The 21,293-nt window shown below is 41.8% G+C and overlaps 1 protein-coding gene across 2 annotated transcripts in view; it reads right to left on the reverse strand.

The window, feature by feature from the left end:
- Positions 1–666: 666 nt before the first annotated feature.
- The window catches only part of UVRAG (UV radiation resistance associated), a gene marked incomplete at both ends in the record, with an annotated part of 308,282 nt that continues 287,655 nt past the window's right edge, over positions 667–21,293 (reverse strand). For both annotated transcript variants that reach the window (XM_079707490.1, XM_079707489.1), the window contains one exon: positions 667–1,369. In XM_079707490.1, coding sequence (XP_079563616.1) covers positions 667–1,369 — 703 coding nt within the window. The remainder of the gene's footprint in view (positions 1,370–21,293) is intronic.

The raw sequence follows: 21,293 nt of genomic DNA on the forward strand, positions 1-21,293 counted from the left end.
ATCTGAGGGCTGCATCAAGGGTATGGCTGACTGGAAGAGGTGGAAGGTAATGGCAACTTCATTAAAGAACCAGCAAATGTGATGTCCCCAGTCGTCAGGATGCACAAGGTATCTACTGTGCAGATGGGGTGACAGCTAGGTTGACCGTGGAGTCTGGGAGCAGGGGCAGGGGCACCTGGGTATAAGGAGACCGTTGTGCTTCTTATCAACTTAATGGATGGCCAAAGATCCTTCAGTGGATGTTGGAGACCTTTTACTGAATATTCAATTTTCTCAAAGTTTCATAAACTACGGTGAGGGCAAATGCTTATAAGAAACTAAAGACAAATTCATTATATTATTTATATATTATCATCTTCCCTCTGAGGATAACACAGAAGTGTAAATAAAAAAGCAGTCAAATGCCTATGAGGTGACTAGAGCTAGACTTCTGCCTTAAAATAATTGTCAGGCCTGAAAAGCAAATCTTGCAAGCAAAATCTAACTTTGGCCCACTGATACACAATGATCCTGAGTCCCTCCTTGATTCACAAAGTCTATTTTTCTGAGGAATATCCTCCATTAATATTCATTTTGTGTCATAATTATTACAAAGGGTAACCAGTGCAGCTTTATCCTCATTTCAAGCAGTGACTCTATCCTGGTCCTACCGTCTGTCCGCTTGCTTCACTTATCAGAACTCCTGCGTGGCCGGCGGAAGCTGGATACATTTTCATTCAGTGCATAGATCCTTCGGGAGAACTCTTCAAATTCTCCCAGAACTTGTTCGTCACACTCCACTGCCACGGCACTGTCCACGGGGATGCAGTTAAATGCTTCCAGCTGATCGCCTGAGGTGAAGCCTGTGGCTTCCATCCCGATGATCTCTTCTGCTTGCTCCACGGTACAGCAGAGCTCGGCTTCGGAGACCGGGAGGAACCCCCCTGGAAGCTGGGCGCTGGAGGAGCCGGCCTGCTCGCTGGGCAGGAGGGTGCCGTTGACTGTGGCTGGAGGCCCCGGGAGGGCTTGTCCCTGTTCCTGGCTAGTGTTCACACTCACATGGCCTCCGTGGAAGCTGTCACTCAGATCTACCCCTTTTTTCTTGTTTTCTTTGGAGAAGTCCAAGGAGGTGTCCAAGGAGGAAGACAGAGATGTTGTCTTTCTCTCAGATTCTCCCGTGGAGGGGATGGTGGTCACAGGCTGGGCTAATGCTGAGCTGTAACTGGGGGGAGGGGTTTTGTACTGGAGTCTCTCATTCTCTGAGCTGGCCCGTTTCCGGTGTCCTTTGTCTGGTGAAGGCATCCCCCCAGAGAAGCCTACATCTACACCCCCAAATATGGAGCTTTGTCTCTTTGGAACAGGGATTGCACTGGAGGTGTGATGTCTGTCGCTAGAAGACAAACAAAAATGAAAAGTTACTTTCAACTTCAGAACTCAGCTTAAACCTTCTGGATCCACAGATAGGAAATAACATACTTAGGTTTGAGATAATACAAATTGATAATACTCAACCTTAGTACTAATTTTAGTGTCCAAATACAAAATGCAACATAAAAGTATTCCGAGGTCAGCATTGGGAGCTTCCTTCAAGAAGGATACAAGATATACTGAAATATATGCAGAGGGTAGGGGGGTGGGTAGAGACAATGTCATATGGGGAGGAGTCGAGGCAACTGCAGGGATTGGATCTGTAAAGAAAAATATATAAGGATGTGATCAACTTCCTATGTCTGCAGGGCTACCAATTTCTTATTCTTGTTTTTAATATTCAAGTCTTGTTTTACCTTCATAAAGCAGGTATCCTCATTTGACAGAGAACTTCAATGACTTGCCCATGATAACCTCAGTGAGGCTGGACTAAAACCCCATGACTCATAACTCAATGATCAATAGCTTTTCCAATACCCAAATGCTAACTGCCTTGCATTACATAAGTGGCAGAGAGAGGACCAAGGAGATGTGTGTGTGTGTATGTGTGTGTATGTGTTTAACGAAAAATTAACTTGGGAAATGACCTCTCCTTTATAACGCTAGTCACACACACTTTACAATACTTGGTCTTCAGTACCTTCCTTCAAACTTGAGTTACTTCTCAGGAAGATACTTTTGGGCCAGCAATAATAATCACTGTTTGGCTACCCAAAGCATTATAGTTTCTGAAGTTATTTCATATACATCATTTCACGTGGTCCTCACAAAAACCCCATCAAGAAAGCAGGGTATACATTATTATTCTTAAGTCTGAAATAATAAATAATAATTAGTTAATGGAAATAGAGTATCCAGACTCTGGAAATGATAGTCACTTTATAAACTATGCTAGTGAAGCCACCCCTGGAGTACTAATCACAGTTCTAGACATCATACTTGGCTGACGCTAGTCAGCTTCAATACAACTATATGAACAAACTGGGTCCAGAGACAGAGGGAGGTGCAAACACAAGATCCATCTGACTTGTGTTCTTCAGATGAGGAAACACAAACAGAGAAGTGGCTTGCAAAAAAGGCAAGTACCAGGCGGGAGCAGAGGTTAGACTTAAAACTATACCTATCCAACAAATAGCTGCTACATGTGCCAGGCCTTGAGGAGGGGACACAGATGTAAGACATGCTGGCCGTCCCTCTGAGGAGCTTCCAATCTTGCAGTAGAAAGACATCCACAATTATTGAATTAATACATTTTCAAATTACAGTCACGGTAAGTGCATGAGAAAGAAGAAAGGATCTCGGGTTCCTTCTACCTGTGTCCACAGCCCCAAACCCTTAAGCCAGCTCCTGCCCCCTCTCCTCTCAGATCTCTCCTGATGCTCGACTATCCCTGTGGGCTAAGCAAAGGTTCGTCAAGCTTCTTGAGGAAAGGCAACCAAAAGGCTTCTTCTAATCCATGTGCCCATCAGGCTCCCTTGATTGGCTATGAGTGTTGGTGTCAAGAGCGATTTCCTAATTAGGGGCGCTCACTGGGGCACACACAGAACCAGGCAAGTAGACTAGTAAATTACTGTTTTTAGTTCTCAAGAAAAACTAAACAGAGCAAAACTTGTTGGCCTTAATCTAGGTTTTCAGTTAATATGTTGTCAAAACTCACAGTAATGGGGTAAGCTGCACATTTTGGCCAACCTTCTTGTTTTCACTGCTACTTGCTGACAAGTGTCCCTCTCTACATGATTCTGCAGGGCCTCTAGGTAATCAAACCAAAACAGCATCAGTACCACCCACAGACAGTCTATTCTGGGCAGACAGGCCACGCTTTGAGCTGCCACCACAGCCCATGAGGGGTGGGAAGCACCAGGTAAACCCGCCCGGAACACTGAAGGTGATATTGCTGGCACGTGACCACAGGCCAGGTGCTTAACCACTTATGGCTATGAAGGGTGAATGACTTGACACCCTCCCTGCTGCCACCCACCTTCCCACCCCAGGGGACCCTGCTCTGCTTCCCTCTGCTGGGCTCCAGGTGGGCGGATAAAAGGGCATGAGAAACAGGTCAGGGCACAACAAGCAGTGCTTACAACACAAGAAAGGGTTTTTTGTAGTCCTCTTTGATTTTGAGACTCCCTGAAAGCTCTCCTCAACTTTGCACAACAGAAAAGTAATAAAGTATGACATCCCTCCCCTGCAGCTATGATAGGCAGGGAACTACCATTTTCTTGAGCATCAATAATGTTGAACTCTCACATCCGCCCTGTGAAAAAGGTAGGCAGGTAGGAGGGTTATGTGATTTGTTCAAGGTTGCACAACTCACATCTGACTCCAGAGCCCACATAGCCATTTGCATCCCATGTGGGAAAATCATGTTCAAATTCAACTAACATTTGCTAAGTGCCAATGATATGACAGACATCAAGCTAAATGCCATTATACAGGCCTTCTCATTTAACCCGCCCAACCTATAGCTAAGCTCTGGGTCTGGGGTGTTACCCCTATTTTTTTAATTTAATTTTTAAATTTTTATATTGGAATATAGTTGATTTACAATGTTGTGTTAGTTTCAGGTGTACAGCAAAGTGATTCAGTTGTACATACACATATATCCATTCTTTTTCAGATTCCTTTCCTATATAGGTCATTACAGAGTATTGATTAGAGCTCCCTGTGCATCAACAGTAGGTCCTTGATGATGTTACTCCTATTTCGATGCGTGGATTCAAAGGCTTTTGTGAGATGGAGACTTTGGCATTTGCTGACATCCTGATCCTGGGATCTTACCCAGTTTTCCTGGATTTTTATGAGAACCCGGGTAATGACAGTATCAAATACAATTTAGAAAACCTAAGTAACAGTAAAACAATCCCTCTTAAGAACGGTAAGAAGATGAGGTATTACGGAGACAAATAAGGAAGTCGACATATCTAACGTTTATCCTACAATCACACACTGTTTTTTTTTTCCCATTTGCAGCTATGTGCCATGAAACCTTTCAAAAATTTTTGTTAGTCTTTCTTATAATCTTAAAAAGAGTAAGTTGAACAAGAAAGGTATTTTCCCTTTTTTTATTTAAAATTTTTTTTTTAACTTTTTATTTTATATTGAAGTATAGTTGGTTAACAATGTTGTGATAGTTTCAGGTGTACAGCAAAGTGATTCAGTTATACATATACATTTATCTATTCATTTTCCAATTAAAAACTGTATTTTTTGGGAGCTTCCCTGGTGGTGCAGTGGTTGAGAGTCCGCCTGCCGATGCGGGGGACACGGGTTCGTGCCTCGGTCCGGGAGGATCCCACATGCTGCGGAGCGGCTGGGCCCGTGAGCCATGGCCGCTGAGCCTGTGCTCCGCAACGGGAGAGGCCACAACAGTGAGAGGCCCGCATACCGCAAAAAAAAAAAAAAAAAGTGTTTTCTTGATAACTTTGGGCCATCAGTATTAACATGTCTTACTAACTATGACATAGTAGAGAGACTATGGGCCTTTCAGGGGCGTGTTTCTGAATCTGGGATCTGAGTCCGAGTTCTCACGTCTGCACTCAGGCTTTTCTGTGTCCTCTCTCACTGTTAGGCTGTCACGTGTGGCCGAGTCAGTGCTCTTGCCTGCGAGCGCTTCTCCTTTTTGGACATTTGCTTCTAATTTGCTGTGTTCTTGTAAAGTAGATGTCTTGAGAATTGTGTGCAAAGCAAGAGTAAACAGGATTTGAGTGATGGACCAGCAGATATCCTGGGCATAATATGCTTTATTATATGAGTTTTGTAACATTAGTTTTGGCTGCTCAGAATTAATTTTTTATTACTTCCAGAATCTTAGCAATGTTCCAAATTTTTAAGATAGCTGAGGTCTAAACAGCTCAAGTGTTGAATGACTGCATTAAAATATATACAAACACACATGCATTTTTAATTATTATAATAATTTATACTCCCTGGAAAACTAAAAAATATAAACCATATTAAAAAATAAATATCACTCAAAAGCCTATTACCCATCAAATAACCACTATTTGGATATTTTCCTTTCAGGCTTTGATTTTATATATGTGTGTTTAATTTAAAAAAGACACAAAACCAAACAAACAAAAAACAAAATGAAAGCTGTGTTTGCAGTATATATATACAATTCTGTATCCTGTTGTTGGAAGTTATTCAAACCTCTTGGTAAACAATTCTAAATGGCTACTCCATTGAATGGAATATCATAATTTACTTAATCATTTTCTTATTTTTGTGGATTTAGGATATTTCTAAAGTTTTACTATTAAAAAACAAACTGTTGTATCTCTATAAAAACACAATGCATAGATTTTTGTTTGTTTTGTTTTGTTTGTTTGTTTTTTTGCAGTACACGGGCCTCTCACTGTTGTGGCCTCTCCCGCTGCAGAGCACAGGCTCCAGATGTGCAGGCTCAGCGGCCATGGCTCACGCGCCCAGCTGCTCCACGGCATGTGGGATCTTCCCGGACCGGGGCACGAACCCGTGTCTCCTGCATCGGCAGGCGGACTCTCAACAACCACTGTGCCACCAGGGAAGCCCAAGGCATAGATTTTTAATAAAATAATTCTGACTTTCATATTTAATAGAAGGTTTCTAGAAGGAATCTTCATTACACGTTTTGGTATTAGTTAAATTCTTACAAGAAAAATAGGAACATTATACCTCTACTATTGCCTAAAAAGAGAAAGGTAGCGGGCTTCCCTGGTGGCACAGTGGTTGAGAGTCCGCCTGCTGATGCAAGGGACACAGGTTCGTGCCCCGGTCCGGGAAGATCCCACACGCCGCGGAGCGGCTGGGCCCGTGCGCCATGGCCGCTGAGCCTGCGCGTCCGGAGCCTGTGCTCCGCAACGGGAGAGGCCACAACAGTGAGAGGCCCGCGTACCGCAAAAAAAAAAAAAAAAAAAAAAAAAAAAAGAAAAAAAAAGAGAAAGGTAGCAATTAAAAAGGCAAATGATAGATTAAAAAAGAATGCCCAGAATGTTTCAAGATTCTTTTTGTCTGATTACAGTCTGGCTTTATAATTATTTTATCTAGATGGAAGAAGAGGTTGAAATGCCTAGATTTACTAACTATTAAGACCAATTTTTAAAGGCAATTGACAATTTACTTATCAAATGAAATTAGTACAGTATTTAAATAGTGATGAATAACTTACAGGGAATTTCTACTCTTAGAGACAACCAGAATAAACCTGAGTGTTCTGGGGAGAAGTGGATGCAGCAGGAAATGTAGTAGCTTTTCTTTATCCTCCACTTCAGCCAGGGGTCCCTATGTTCTAAGGCACTAGATTTGGGGGCACAGAGCCTGAGGTTTAGCAACTGGACTGAGTCCCCCAGTTCATTGCACACATTCTTCTCATCAGCTGTTTGCCTTGAATGGATGCCTCTCCTAGCTTGGCTTAGGTCCAAACTGGAAACATGATATCTGGGGTTTAATGCTGCAATTAAAATGAATTTATTAAAAAACAACCCAAAGATATTGTAATTACAAATTTACTAGGCCACGGTTTAGTGAAACAGGGCATAGGTTGTTGAATAACTGAATCACATCGGGGACTGTTAAATTACTTAATAATAAGCCTTTTTGCTACAAGTAAAAAAGGATATCCTAGGATCCCAAACAATAGCATGGTGAGGGAGAAGGCAAGTGGCTTGGAGTTTAGAGGTCAAGGAGGACAGTCTGGTTTAAATTTGGCTTCTTTGGATCAAATCTTCCTTAATCTCTCTAAATTAAGGTCATTAATTTCTTTTTCATTCTGTCCTTATTTACTGCAGTCAGTTACCTTTTGTTATCTCTTCAGCTATATCTAGAGATATCTGGAGATAGTGGTGGTGATGAGAAAGGATGCTCAAACTTCTGGATCGGCAACTGTGATCCTGTTTATTTGAAGTTATAACTTAAGGTCGAACTCACCACTTACTAGTTATATGACTGTAGGCAGTCACTTATCTTTTCTGTGCTCTAGTTTTCTTCTTTGTATAATAGATTATTGGACTGTGGTTAGGATTAAATAAAATAACACACTTCACATCCTTGGCAGAATGCCTGGCATATATACCGATGGCAGTAGTAGTTGTAATTGTGGTTACTGTCATTATTATTTGCTTCAATGGGCTCTGGATTCCAAAAGTATTAGCCTCATGTTACAGAAGAGGTAACTGAGGCTCAAAGACATTAACGTCTTATATGGAAACACAGGGTAACAGGTAGCAGAGGAACGACTGGAATCTAGATCTCATTCCTTCTACTGTTTCCTCCTATACAGAATAATGTTTATAGCAGGAACAAACTCAGAAGTCCTCCCACCCACCCCCATCTCCACTCCTGCCCATCAGGGAGCTGCCTGCAAGAAGATAAGGAGTCAAGGTAAGTGTAAAAGAGTTTGGGGGAGAAAGTACTAAATCAAAAGGTTTATTCTGCCTGATGTGAAACTTCGTTCCAGCTTTTTCCTTTTTCCTGAGGACATGGGGTGGGAAAGGCTTTGAATCAAGTGGAAGTGCTCAACGGCCTCTATTTACACGATCTACCAAATGCTGAGGGACTAGAAGAGCTTCCCAGAATCCTTTGAGGTACATTCCAATTGTCCCCAAACCTCTGATGTGTCATTTTTCTGTATGAATTTAGCTTCAGGGAGAGGAAATTTTTATAAGAGGGAGAATTTCTCTGCTTCCCCAGCCTAAAAGAGGAGGCCCCCATTCAGCACTTCTATAACCATTATACGAACACCTCACCATGAAGCCAGCCCAACCCGGGAGACAGCAGAACCAGTTCATTCCACTCCACTATCCTCGCCCCACCACTTTCTCCCCATCTTCCTTTTCTGTTGGTTTTATTTCCCGAAGCTATAGCCTCTTTTTACAGAAAAGGGACTGGGAGAGAGGAAACAAAGTAAGAAAGCACTGGTCCAAAATGTGTTCCCATTTCCACATCTCCCATATATAATATTCCAGACCTTCACATATAGCTCCGCCATTATAAAATATGGGAGACTGGTGGAGCACTTCACTACCCCGAACCTATGTTTCCTCTCCTGTGAAACGGGTATATCTATCTAACGGTTGTTGCAGTCAGGATTAAACAAAAGATACAAGTAAAATTCTTAGTACAATGAGTAGGTACTCCATAAATTATTAATAATAAAACAATAGCAACTAACATGTATGAAGTACTAGGGAATAAGTAATCTGTTAACAGCTTTATACATGGTCTCATTTCATCCTCACATCTCTATGAAGTATACATCCTCATTTTACAGATGAAGAAACTGAGGCACAGAGGTTAGGTAACCTGCCTAAGATCACAAAGCAACTAACTGTGCTTTAACAGAGGGAGTCTGACTAAAAAATGTTAATTTCCTTCTCTCTCCCAATCCATAGGACTGGCCACCAAAACACGCTCTACTTCTATTTAAGGGAGGAGTGAGAATCAGAATAATACTTTTTAGGTCAAGTGGCTTGATACCTTTTCCTTCTCTTCTCTTCTTGCCTACATTAAGTTTGTGTGGCATTTTTACTTCCTAAGACTTGTTATGCTGTTATAAGAATGCTAATGCATTCTAAGTATCAATTATGAACAGAAATACATTCTGCCATGGAATGATATGAATGTGAAGACTTAGGGAAAAATGAAGTAAAGAAAAAATGTAAAGATTTCCCACCTCAAGAGAGTTCTTCAAGCTGGAGTGAAGTTTTAGCTCTTTGAAAACTTTTTTTTTCCTCTGTTCTCTTTCAGATTCACTTGTGCTTGTTTTATCTGTCTATAACCAGGTCTCACGCTGTAAAGTATTAGGAAGGAGTACAATTCACAGTCTCAAATATGTGTCTTTCCCTCCTACAAAATGTTTCCTCTGAGGAACATTACTAGATCACAGCTGGTCAAAATGCTAAATCTTGATTGTCTGGATCCTGGCCAAAATCTACAGCCACAACTCAGTGGAATAAGAATACTTAAAAAGAAGGAAAAAAACCCAACAACCCACACTTTTAAATAACATTTGATCTTCTTCTTTCTCCCCCTTGTAGCAAACTATGACCTCATGGCAGTGAGACATCTACATGGAGGTGTTTAAGTTGGTTTACAGCCATTAGAAATGTTTGAAGCTCTAGGTACTACTCTGCGCCAATAGCATGTCAACTCTGCTAAAAAGCAATAATAGTTTCTCACCTTCTTAAAGATTACTGCTTAAAGAATGCAGAGCAACGACAGGGCTGCACAGAGTGCCAAAAGCAGGTTGCCAAGGCGAAGCTGAGGTAGAATTACGTCTTTTGGCAGCTGAGAAATTATGATATAAAGTTAGTTAAAAAAAAAAGACAACCCATAAATTAGGCTACTAACCTCTTTGAAAATCCAGCAAAGGTTGGGATTTACCTTTCTCCTTTCTCTATCTCAGATCAAGTAGAAGCACAGAGCCTCCTTTTGGAAAAGCCAAATTGAACAGATAGATCTTATCTCCCAGGAGGTAGCTGGGGGTTAATAGTTTTAAGCATGCAGAATCTTGGCCAAAGGCAAGCAATCTAAAGGCCTCTCACCATTACAGATAAGTGAAAGTGCTTAATCTGTGCCCTGGATGTTAACAAAAACAAGAAACAAAATAAAAATAGAAACAATCGTGGCCCAAAGCACAGGCTAAAATCTGTGCCAATGGTCACTTTTCCCCTGGGCTCTGCTTAGAAGTTTTCCTGCCAAAGCCTGACTAAATAAAAACAGAGAGTTTAAAAAGGAATAACTGAACAAGGGAGTCTTTAGATTTTATTTGAATTGAGTTCTGATGGAGAGACGAATTTGTGAAAGAGAAAGTTCCACAGGCAAAGGATAAAACAAGCAAGCTGAAGAAATCCATTTCCCCAGACTCTGTTATGGGAGGGCCTCCGTGGTCCTGGGCAACAGGGCCCACCCTGGAAAAGAAAGGTCCCAGCACATGCTATGAACAGAGGCTGAAGGGGTACTCACAGCATGGAGCCCACCTGGAAGCCAGCTTGGTTCCCTCAAGGCTGAGTTCTCTGGGATTAGGGAATAGAGAGTGATCCTCCAGGGAGACAGAAGGTCTCAGGAGCTGGCAGGTCAACCACTTCACCCATCAGCTTTCACTTTAAGAAATCACCAGAAAATTTAACGTACTGAAATCACAGCCAGGCAAGGCAAAAAACATTATGAGGACTGTAACATGGTCTGTAGAAACAGAAAGAGATGCCAGGAAGGATACCTGATGACCCCTCGGAGTGTCTAGATAGCACTTGAAACATGGGAGTGATAAAGTGTTTATGCTAAAACTAGAAAAAAAAAATCTACCTTTGCCAGGGAAACCAGAGGAATAGCTGTCACAGCCCAGCCCCAGAAAGAACTTGATAGGGAAATTTAAACCTTGGTCAGAATTTAAAAAGTAGACTTGCAGAGAGAGCTAAAGGAAGCTTTAGACTCCAGAGGCCAATGACAGAATCTATGAAATTAAGTTTTTGAAAGACACTGCTAAAGCTGAACCATCACATTTCTAATAAGTTCTGACATGAACCGAACCATGGGGCCTTAGTTGTTTATTTTAAAAGAAGAAAGGATAGCTCTGCCACCATTTTCAGAGATGCTGGAGGCCTGTGGAAGAAATGCTTAAATGACAGCCGTCATTTAATCACTGCTTAGAAACTGTGGGACTTCAGGGACAATGTCTCGGGAACCTTATTTTTTTGTAGCCCTCTGTACTACTGCAAGAGGTGCAGTATAAACTGTATGTATATTAACAGAACATATTAACAAATTATTTACTCCCTCATTCAAATATATAGTGAGTGTCTATGCACAAGGCACTGTGCACTAGACTCTGGGGATACAATAGTGATTGGAAAAAGCCATGGTTCCTGCTTCTGTGGCGCTTATAAGTGGGAGAGGATAGACATTTGTCACCAAATTATAGATATAAATGCAAAATGACAACCTCTGACACATGCTATGCAACTAACCCAGCAAAGGCCAAGATTCGAAGGGCTAGTAGACTTCTTCACCAGGTAAAGAGTGGGTGGGTGGGTGAGAGCATCCAGGCAAAAGGAATAGCATATGTCAAGACCCTATGTCAAGAGAGAGAACGTTTGAGGACCCAAAAGGTCATCAAGTGAAGAGTAGCATGGCAGAAGATAAAGCTGAAGAGGAAAACGAGGTCTAGACTGTGCAGAAGCCCAGAGGCCATGTTTAGAATTTTTCTCTTTATTTAAGTCATTGAAGTGTTTTAGGCTAGGGGTGTGTGTCTGTGTGTGTGTGTGTGTCTAGGGGGTAAGGAGAGAAAGAAAGAGACTGATTGATTGATTGATTGATTTGTATTTTGACAGGTGCACTCTCACTGAAGCTGGAGAACAGAGTGGAGGGGGTCTGGAGCAGATGCTGGGGGACCACAGGCTGTGCAGTAGTACAGGTGAGATATGATGGAGGCCTGGGCCAGAGTGGAAATGTATAGATACAGACAAATAGACATATTAGGGGATATTAGGGGAAATCAGCAGAGGTTGTGAAGGTTGGATATGGGGGTAAGAGGGAAAGGGAGGAACCAGCTGGCTTCCTGGCCAGCGTAAAAGCATGGATGGAGATTCCATTTGCTGAAAACAGAGCACTGGAACACCATGAGGCTTGTGATGGTTGGGGTGGAAGACAGGAAGAAAAAAACAAGGGCACACAGAATGTGCTGTGAAAAGGTCCAGCAGGCAATCTGAATAGAGGTCTGATATCAGAAAAGAGATCTGGGCTGAAGATTTACACTGTGCTTCCTTTCAATGTGGGTGATAATTAAAATGATAGTTGTAGATAAGATCACTGGGCAAAGGTGGTGAAGAATAAAATCAGAGAAAAGAGGGTTGAGGACTGAGCTTGAGGAGCTCCAGTATTTTATGATGAGGTAGAAGAAGAGGAGCCTGCAAATGAGGTAAGGAGCAGTCAGAGGAATGAAGAAAAATAGGGGAGGGTTATAATAATAGGATTCCTTTTCTGGAACCACAAGATGCTAAATGATCCCTGTATAAACTATTTTTTTTCTTTCTTTCTTTCTTTCTTTCTTACTTACTTTTTTTTTTTTTGCAGTACACGGGCCTCTCACTGCTGTGGCCTCTCCCGTTGCGGAGCACAGGCTCCGGACACGCAGGCCCAGTGGCCATGGCTCACGGGCCCAGCCGCTCCGTGGCATGTGGGATCTTCCCGGACCGGGGCACGAACCCGTGTCCCCTAGCATCGGCAGGCAGACTCTCAACCACTGCGCCACCAGGGAAGCCCCCAAAATATTTTATTTTTAACATAGTTATAAGAGAGGCTGTACAGGGTGATAGTTAAAGTAGAAGCCCTAAAGCTGTTCTGTCTGGGATCAAATCTTAGCTCCTCCACTTGATGGCTGTGTTACATGAAAGTTATTTGAACCTCTCTGTGCTTCAGTTTCCTCATTTGTAAGATGAGAGGGGATAATGGGCCCTAATTCACTTGACTGTTGTGAGGATTAAATGACTTAACTAAATAATACATTCAAAATGCTTTGGAAGAGTGCCTAGTTTGCAGTAATGGTCATTTGATATTAGCTATAATGACATACTTATTATTATCTATATACAGCTGTCCACTACCAGAAGGATTACTGAACAAGCATCATATAAAATGACCTTTAACAACTCCAAAGCTGAAACTCAAAGCTCAAAAACTTTGAGCTTAAACTCAAAGATGATACTGAAGCGGCCAGTGGTAATTTCTAATTCTGCAAAGCCCTGACAATTTTTTTTTTTTTGGCTGCGTTGGGTCTTTGTTGCCACGTGCAGGCTTTCTCTAGTTGCAGGAAGCCGCGGCTACTCTTCGTTGTGGTGTGCGGGATTCTCATTGTGGTGGCTTCTCTTGTTGCGGAGCATGGGCTCTAGGCACGTGGGCTTCAGAGGTTGTGGCGCGTGGGCTCAGTAGTTGTGGTGCGCGGGCTTAGCTGCTCTGCAGCGGCATGTAGGATCTTCCAGCACCAGGGCTCAAAACCGTGTCCCCTGTATTGGCAGGAGGATTCTTAACCACTGTGCCACCAGGGAAGCCCCACCCCTGACAGTTTTTGATGGGCCAAGACCATATCTCTACAGCCTTCTGGAAACTTAGTATATTGTTTTAGATCTAGAAAGATGCTTATCTGCTGATACTTAGCACATGCTAAAGAATTCCTCCTGAAAAACAGGCTTCTTAGAACATGATATCTCCATCCATTCACTTAAGCATGATCATCTTCCAAAAACCAGTTCAAGTCCTACCTCCTTTGTTAAAGCCTTCTTCAATGATATGCCAATTTATACAATTTTTTTTTTTTTTTTTTTTGCGGAGCACAGGCTCCGGAAGCGCAGGCTCAGCGGCCATGGCTCACGGGCCCAGCCGCTCCGCGGCATGTGGGATCTTCCCAGACCGGGGCACGAACCCGTGTCCCCTGCATCGGCAGGCGGACTCTTAACCACTGCGCCACCAGGGAAGCCCGATATGCCAATTTAAAGTGTGCTCTCTGAACTCTGAACTCCTTGATCAATACTTGTAATTATATGATCCAACTGATGCTTAATATGATCACTTGTATTTCAACAAGTATTTCAGTAGATATTACTGAAATCCACATTCACTGCCCTGGCAGTCTGCTAGGCACTGGGAATAAAGAGGCTTATAAGATAAGGTTTCTGGGCTTCCCTGGTGGCGCAGTGGTTGAGAGTCCGCCTGCCAATGCAGGGGACACGGGTTCGTGCCCCGGTCCGGAAGGGTCCCACATGCCGCGGAGCGGCTGGGCCCGTGAGCCATGGCCGCTGAGCCTGCGCGTCCGGAGCCTGTGCTCCGCAACGGGAGGGGCCACAACAGTGAGAGGCCCGCGTACCGCAAAAAAAAAAAAAAAAAGATAAGGTTTCTATCATTAAAGAGTTTCCACTCTAGTAGAGAAGACAGAGTTAGCCAACAACCAGAACACCATGGTGCTCTTTACACAGTATACATTTTGTATAATGGAGGAGGGAGCCAGCAGTCACCTAGAGGACTCAGCAGAGGTGGCTCCCTTTGACTGGCACTTTGAAGGATAAGGGGGAGTCAACCAGGCTGTGTGTGTCTATGTAGGGGCAGAGGGGAGTAAGAAATGAAGGGAAGGATATTTAAGTCAGAATAAAAAAAATATGTGTGCAGTCCAACTGTGGAGCCAAGTCTTGTAAACAATGTATGGGAGGGACCTGGTCTTCTATTTCTTGAAATCCACTGCTCCACTTCCCAATCTAATGTAGTACAGAGTATACAGTAGATGCTAAGTGGATATATTTGTTTTATGAATAAGTGGATTTGATTAGTTGCACCCAAAAGGAATAATTTATGGTTTTTTTCCTTTTGGCAATGTGTTGAGAAACAGTTGATATAAAAGTAAAAAAGAAGTAAAAAAAGAACACTACAGGGTTACTTATAACATGAAGAACAAAACTTTCTGAAGATACAGTTATAGTAAGTCTAAATGACGAACTATTATGCAGCCACTAAAATGATGCCAAAATTTTTGTAACACCATTCGTAAAAGGCTTAAGATATGATAGACAAAAAAGCAGCATATACAACAGCAAGGACTGTGTTTCAACACTTAGCTACTAGTCACACGGTACTGAGTACCTGCAAGGTGGCTAGTTGGATTTGAGATGTGCTATAAATGTAAAATATACACTAGATTTAGACAGTTTAGTATAAAAAATGGAATGTAAAATATTTTGTTAATAGTTAAAATACTGATTACATGTTAATATTTTATTGGAATTAAATAAAAACTATGATTAAAATTAATTTACCTATTCCTTTTTACCTTTTTTCAATATGGCTACCAGAAAATGTAAGTTTCTATATATGTGGATCAGACTATATTTCAGGGCTGGTATAGATGACATGATCTCAACTGCATAAGAAACACATAGAAAACTGACTAACTTAACAGTGGTTTCGCTCCCTGGATTATAGGGCTATTGTTTTGCCCTCGTCTGTATATTTTTACATTTTCCAAATTTTATTCATTGATAATCAAAAGGAATGACAAGAGAGAGACAAGGCACAAATAAAAACGGAAAAAGATCTCAATTTGGTTCAAAGACTTGGTTGCTGGAGGTTGAGAAAAGCAGCCCAGGGATGCCCAAATGACTTTCTCACTGATGGAGGGTTAGCACACAAAGGATGTTGGCCAGCTGTTCTCCATCCTGACTGGGGACAGAAAAAAGCGGAAATGGGTGTTAACCGCAGAAGGGGGCCTGTAAGTTAAATATAGGGAAGAATTTCCTGAAGCGAGGGTGTTTAAACTCTGGAATGAGTTATGGAAGAAGCCTCGTCCCCCAAGGTCATTTAAAATACTATAGATACCCATATGCCTTGAGTGTTCCTGTCTGGAGGCAATGAGATGACTTGTCAAGGTTCCGTCTAAAATAGCTGTCTTAGAGTAAATAACTCCAATAAAACTTTCTTTTTCATTTATTTTTGACCAGGCTTCACTTTTCCTATTAAGGATGCCAGCCTGCAAGGAGTACTTTGAAAGGCGAGCCCATATGGTACAGCTACCTTAAGTAGTGCTCTTGAGACTTCAAACACAATGTCATTTGATCTAAATTTAAAAACCAACGTCAGCTAGACAACAGGGTTTTTAAGTCCCTCGGGGGTCACCTGCTAGAGACTAGTTCTGAATTCAGCATGAGCAAATGATGGAGGGAAGGAGAGAAGATAGATCTGCTTTTAAAAAGCAAGGCTTTAAAAAAATGTTAATGCTGGATAGGGTCTCATTTTCACAGGTGGATGGTTTGGCTTAAGAGCTGAATTATTATATCACTACCTTCTTGTTTTATAGAAAGATTGGCTCACTTGCTCTAGATTTTCATTATTTTTAATTGACTGAAAAAGCCCATTTTCTTAACGTGTCAAAATTCTTAGCTACTTTCTTTTTCATTCGTTCATTCAAAAAAGCTTGATTGAGCTTTATTCTATTTATAAAAAGGAATAGAGAACTAGATCAGAAATAGGTCAGCAGAAATACTACCTAGAGATTTTACCACTGAAATGATATGACCTTACATAAAGCCACTAGTTGCTTCTCCCAAAGTCACATCATTAAACGCTGGAGGGAATCAGAAGTATTCCAGCAAGCTGCAGAACAGCCAAGGATACTTCTCCTCAGTGTTCTCACTAAGGTCACTGAAATTCATGTGGTCTCTATAAAAACGGCACACCTGGTCCTAAAACATCAAGTAAGTCAGTGCAAGGTTGAGCACCATCATTGTAACGGACTGTCCACTGAAGCCGGGGCTCAGGCTCTAAGTCCCACACAACAGCGAGACTGAACAATGCATGAGAATGTTTTTGCAAGTCTTGTTCTTCAAAATATTTGTCTTATGTACTCATTCAGATTATAAACTAAACAACTGTCAACTAAGCAAAGGCAGGGCAAATCTTACACTTCTGAATTTTCTTGTGTCTCTTGAATAGTGCTATATGCAGAGGAGACCCTTAATGAATTGTTAAATGCATGAATAATACTTAATAATATTTTGTATAGTCCTTTTTAGTTTCTAAACCACTTGGACAGACATTATTTCATTTGTTCTGTACAATTATGCTTGGGAAATATGGCTGGTGCTATTAACTCCATTAAAAAAAACTGATACTCAAAAACAGTTTATGAAAATGAAATGAAAGAGCTGAAGTTGGAGCCTACGTTTTCTGATTCCCAAATTCAGTGCTCTTTCCACTGTTAATTGTGAAGCTTTACAGTCAGTAAAAATTGAACTTAGAATTAAAAATTCCATGTATAAAGCAGGAAAGATGGCTTTGAAATCCTGCTTTTATCATGTCTTATTCTGAGAAAACAAAAACAAAAACATGAAATTCAAGGAAGACAAACACTACGGGCAAACATATGTTTTAAGCCAACTCATGTGCTTCCCCTTAGCTTTCTTGTTTCTTAACCAATGGAATTGAAACATATAAGCATTTTTGTTTCCTTTGGTCTTAAAGTTTTTAAATTCTTCACAAAGTTTTATGACTCTTATGAGTTTCCTACATCTCTGAAGTAAATGGGGTAAAATAAGCAACAAAGAATGTCTTCACCAGACCTGCCTGTCCTGATTTTGCAGTGTATTTTTCTAGTACTCTGGATTTGACTTTGATGGGCTTTCCTGGAGAAGGTAATAGGTGTTAGAAATTCAATGGCAGAGAGACAGGAGGGCTGGGGAAGGGCAGAGAAGGAAAAGAATGACCACTAACTAATAAGAGGCAGCCTGGTATGATAAAAAGAGCATGCAACTAGGAGTCAGACAACCTGGGTTTCTGGTCCCAGTTCCATCACTTATTATCATGTGATCTTGGCAAATCACTTCATATTTCTAAGTCTCAGTTTTCTGACCTGCAATATAGTGATCATCATCCTTGCCCTGCCTCCTTCACAGGGTTGTTAGAAGCTTAAATAAAAACATGGAAAATTCTGCAAATAAGAAACTTTTATTTTACGTAACTTCTAACTAGAGGTGAGAGTTACCTAAGAAGGTGGGTACCAAAAAATGTAGGTAGGCAAATAGATTTGTAGGGTACTTATCTCTAAGGCTTCAGAAGGGTCATATAAAGGACTTGGGGAAAAGTGGAAGGGAGATGGTAAATATTTTGTACCACTAACGTACAAGGCAGCATGAGCCATTATTAAAAATGTGGCCAAGAACCATGTTCTATACCTATCTGTAAGGAGAAGGCGGTAGATTTTAAGGGAAAAACAAAATACCTATAATAAAGAATGGATTTAATTTTTAAAACAGATAATAACTATGATTCACTTATCTATTACATATTTATAATACTTACCATTTACTGAGTACTGCTATGTGCCAGAAGTATGCTAAGTGTTTACGTATTTAACCTTTATATCAACTTTATCAGGTAGGCACTATTATCTCCATTTTACAGATAAATTTAAGCTGAGAGCTTAAACTTGCCTGAAGTCACAGAGACAGTGAGTGGAAGAGTTGGTATTCAAACCCATAGTCTTTACATGCTCTTTACAACTGGGCAACAGCTTCCTACTCTGGCCTACACCCCAATCTTCACACACCCCAATTCTCCTTGTGCTCCAGGTCCACTAAATGCCATCTCCTTAGTGAAGGCTTGTCCAATTTCACCCACATCCCTCACACCAGGAAGTAAATGACATCCTCAGAATGTTCCAAATAACTTAGCCACCTTTCTTCAGTACTCATAGTTCCTGAGTCTATTACATATTGTTTGTTCCTATTTCATTGCCTGCTCATTGCTGCTCAAAAGCCTAGTGGGTAAGACTTGGTGGAGAAGTGAACTTAAGCTACGGAGGGAGGACGTGTTACCTCTGCACCTGCTGAGTGAGTGAATGAATGAGGTAGGACATGAACTGGATCTTGAAGTGACAGTGACGTTTGGAGAGGGCAGAGGCAAAAGCAGGCGATTCTAGGTGGTGGGAACTTGTCTGAGAAAAAGAACTGAGGTCAGAAATGAGCTGGGCATGTCTCGAGGTCAGGTGAGCTGGGGTGAGAGACGGTGGAGGTGCTGTCCCAGGACCTGCATGTGGGGGCCCCGTCGCACAGCCCATTCACAGCAACACAGCACATAATCTCTTCGTCTCAGTTCTAAACTTATCGTCTCACTGGCAGCCATCAAGCAGCGCCTTGTGCGTACATTCTTCCCTGACCATAATTCAGCACCAGCATCAGCTGTGCATGTGCATGTCAACTGGAATCTTGGACCACTTTGTAGTTAGTAGTAAAAGAAAGAAAAAATGCGATGTTTAAGTGGCATGCTGGTGGCTTTTAACCAAAATATTCAAGAGTACAACCTCTGAGCTGAAATTCCACTTTTCAAAATTGTGTTGCTTGGCAGTTACAACAAGGTTACTGATCCAAGGATGAGAAAAAGGAGACTTCTTTTGGAAAGGACTAGCATAAAGCGCTGAGAACTGTGCCCCAGGTAACTGCGTTCATGTGGAAAAGGGATAGTTTTAGGATTAATCAGGTAGCTGCTTTGATATTAGATAAGAATTCTGTAATGTGAAAGAAAAAAAATCACTTCATTAAAGGAATTTTAATCACATTGTCTTTTCTTTGAAAAAACAAAACAAAACAAGCTGTCACATAACTTTGAAGCTTACCATAAGGAGGAATTCAGTGACTGCACTGATCCTCACAGCCAGTTTGAAATCCTCGACACCAAAAGAACATACGGCAACCTGCTTCCACAAGGGGCCAATCTGTGAATGGTAACAATCACAGAGAAACTGGAAGTGTTTTCTTTTACAAAAGATGTAAGAGGCTCCCTTAGGAGCGTGAGTTTTTTTACCCTTTGCCCTAAGGAGCACGGGCTTGGGAGGTAATTCCTCAGTTCATGGCTGCTCTCAGAAATTCTGAGGTTTCCTCTGAGGCTAAAAGTGTTTGTTCCAGCTTTGTTTAGATTTGTAACCTCCAGCCTGGCTTCCACAGTGGTCTTTACTTGGATCGTAATGTAGCATGCATTTTGTGGTACTCTGCATCTGTCTCAGTAGCCTACTTTTCATTACAGCACCATAAAGTGGTACATACTACTCATTCAGTGTTAATGTGCTTGTACAGTGGCTCAGAGGGGCACTACATAATGTGTGAGTTTGGGGCTTAATGAGTTACTGCATCAGTGCCAGGAGACCTAGACTCCAGTCTTATTGCCACAGGCTCATAGGTCAATCATGCTTGGAAAGTCATTTACTTTTTTTCTTTTTTTACTTAATTTATTTTATTTTTGGCTGAGCTGGGTCTTCGTTGCTGCACGTGGGCTTTCTCTAGTTGTGGCAAGCGGGGGCTACTCTTCGTTGCGGTGCTTGGGCTTCTCACTGCAGTGGCTTCTCTTGTTGTGGAGCACGGGCTCTAGACACGCGGGCTTCAGTAGTTGTGGCACGTGGGCTAAGTAGTTGTGGCTCGTGGGCTCTAGAGTGCAGGCTCAGTAGTTGTGGTGCACGGGCTTAGTTGCTTGGTGGCATGTGGGATCTTCCCAGACCAGGGATCAAACCCATGTCCCCTGCATTGACAGGCAGATTCTTAACCACTGCACCACCAGGGAAGTCCCTGGTAAGTCATTTAATTTATCTGAACCTCAGAAATGAGAGTTGCTGGAAATGATGGTGTTTTAGGAGGGAAAGGACAGTCAGGTTGCAGTGAGGAAAGCATTTTGGGTAAATTGTCTAAAGAGATCACAGAAGAAAGGGAAAGGGATCTGATCTCTGAAGTTTCAGTAATTTGTTGTGATCTTGTTTCTCACTTAAAATATTTACGTTTTTTTTCTAATTTTGTATTTTCAGTTTTGTATTGTTTTCTTGAAATGGTTCCCAAATTGTATAAGCTCTAAGTACCACAAAACCCAGATTCTCTCTATTCCTAAAATGAATTTGCACTCTAGCCAAGTGGTCTATTCTTTGCCAGTAAACCTGTGTCTTTTCTAAAACTGTTCCCTCTATATGAAGGGGTGGGTGTGGATGGTGGTGGGAGAGAAGCAAGAGGGAGAGCACATTCTAGACAGAAGGACAGTGAGTGTGACGAGTCAGGAAAGAGCTTTTTCATGCTAAGAGGAGGTCAGTATAGGACTATACATGAGAGGAGGGTGAGAGGCAGGTAGTCGGGAGACCACAGAAAAGGGCTTGGGTTTTACTCTAGCTGCTGAAGCTAGGGAGTGATTAAGATATGGCTAAAATTTTGAAAAATCACTCTGGCTGCTGCGGAGAATGAACAGAGGTGGGACAAGAGTGAAATTAGGGAGACAAACTGGACTGGTGCAGTGTCTGGGTAAGAGCAGGTGGTGACTTGGACTGGGGTGGTGGCAGCAGAGATGGTGGGAAGTACACTTGGTGGGTAGAGATGACATGGTTTGCTGATGAACTAGACTGGCTC

Source organism: Hyperoodon ampullatus (genome assembly GCF_949752795.1).
Source record: "Hyperoodon ampullatus genome assembly, chromosome: 7".
Classification (NCBI taxonomy): domain Eukaryota; kingdom Metazoa; phylum Chordata; class Mammalia; order Artiodactyla; family Ziphiidae; genus Hyperoodon; species Hyperoodon ampullatus.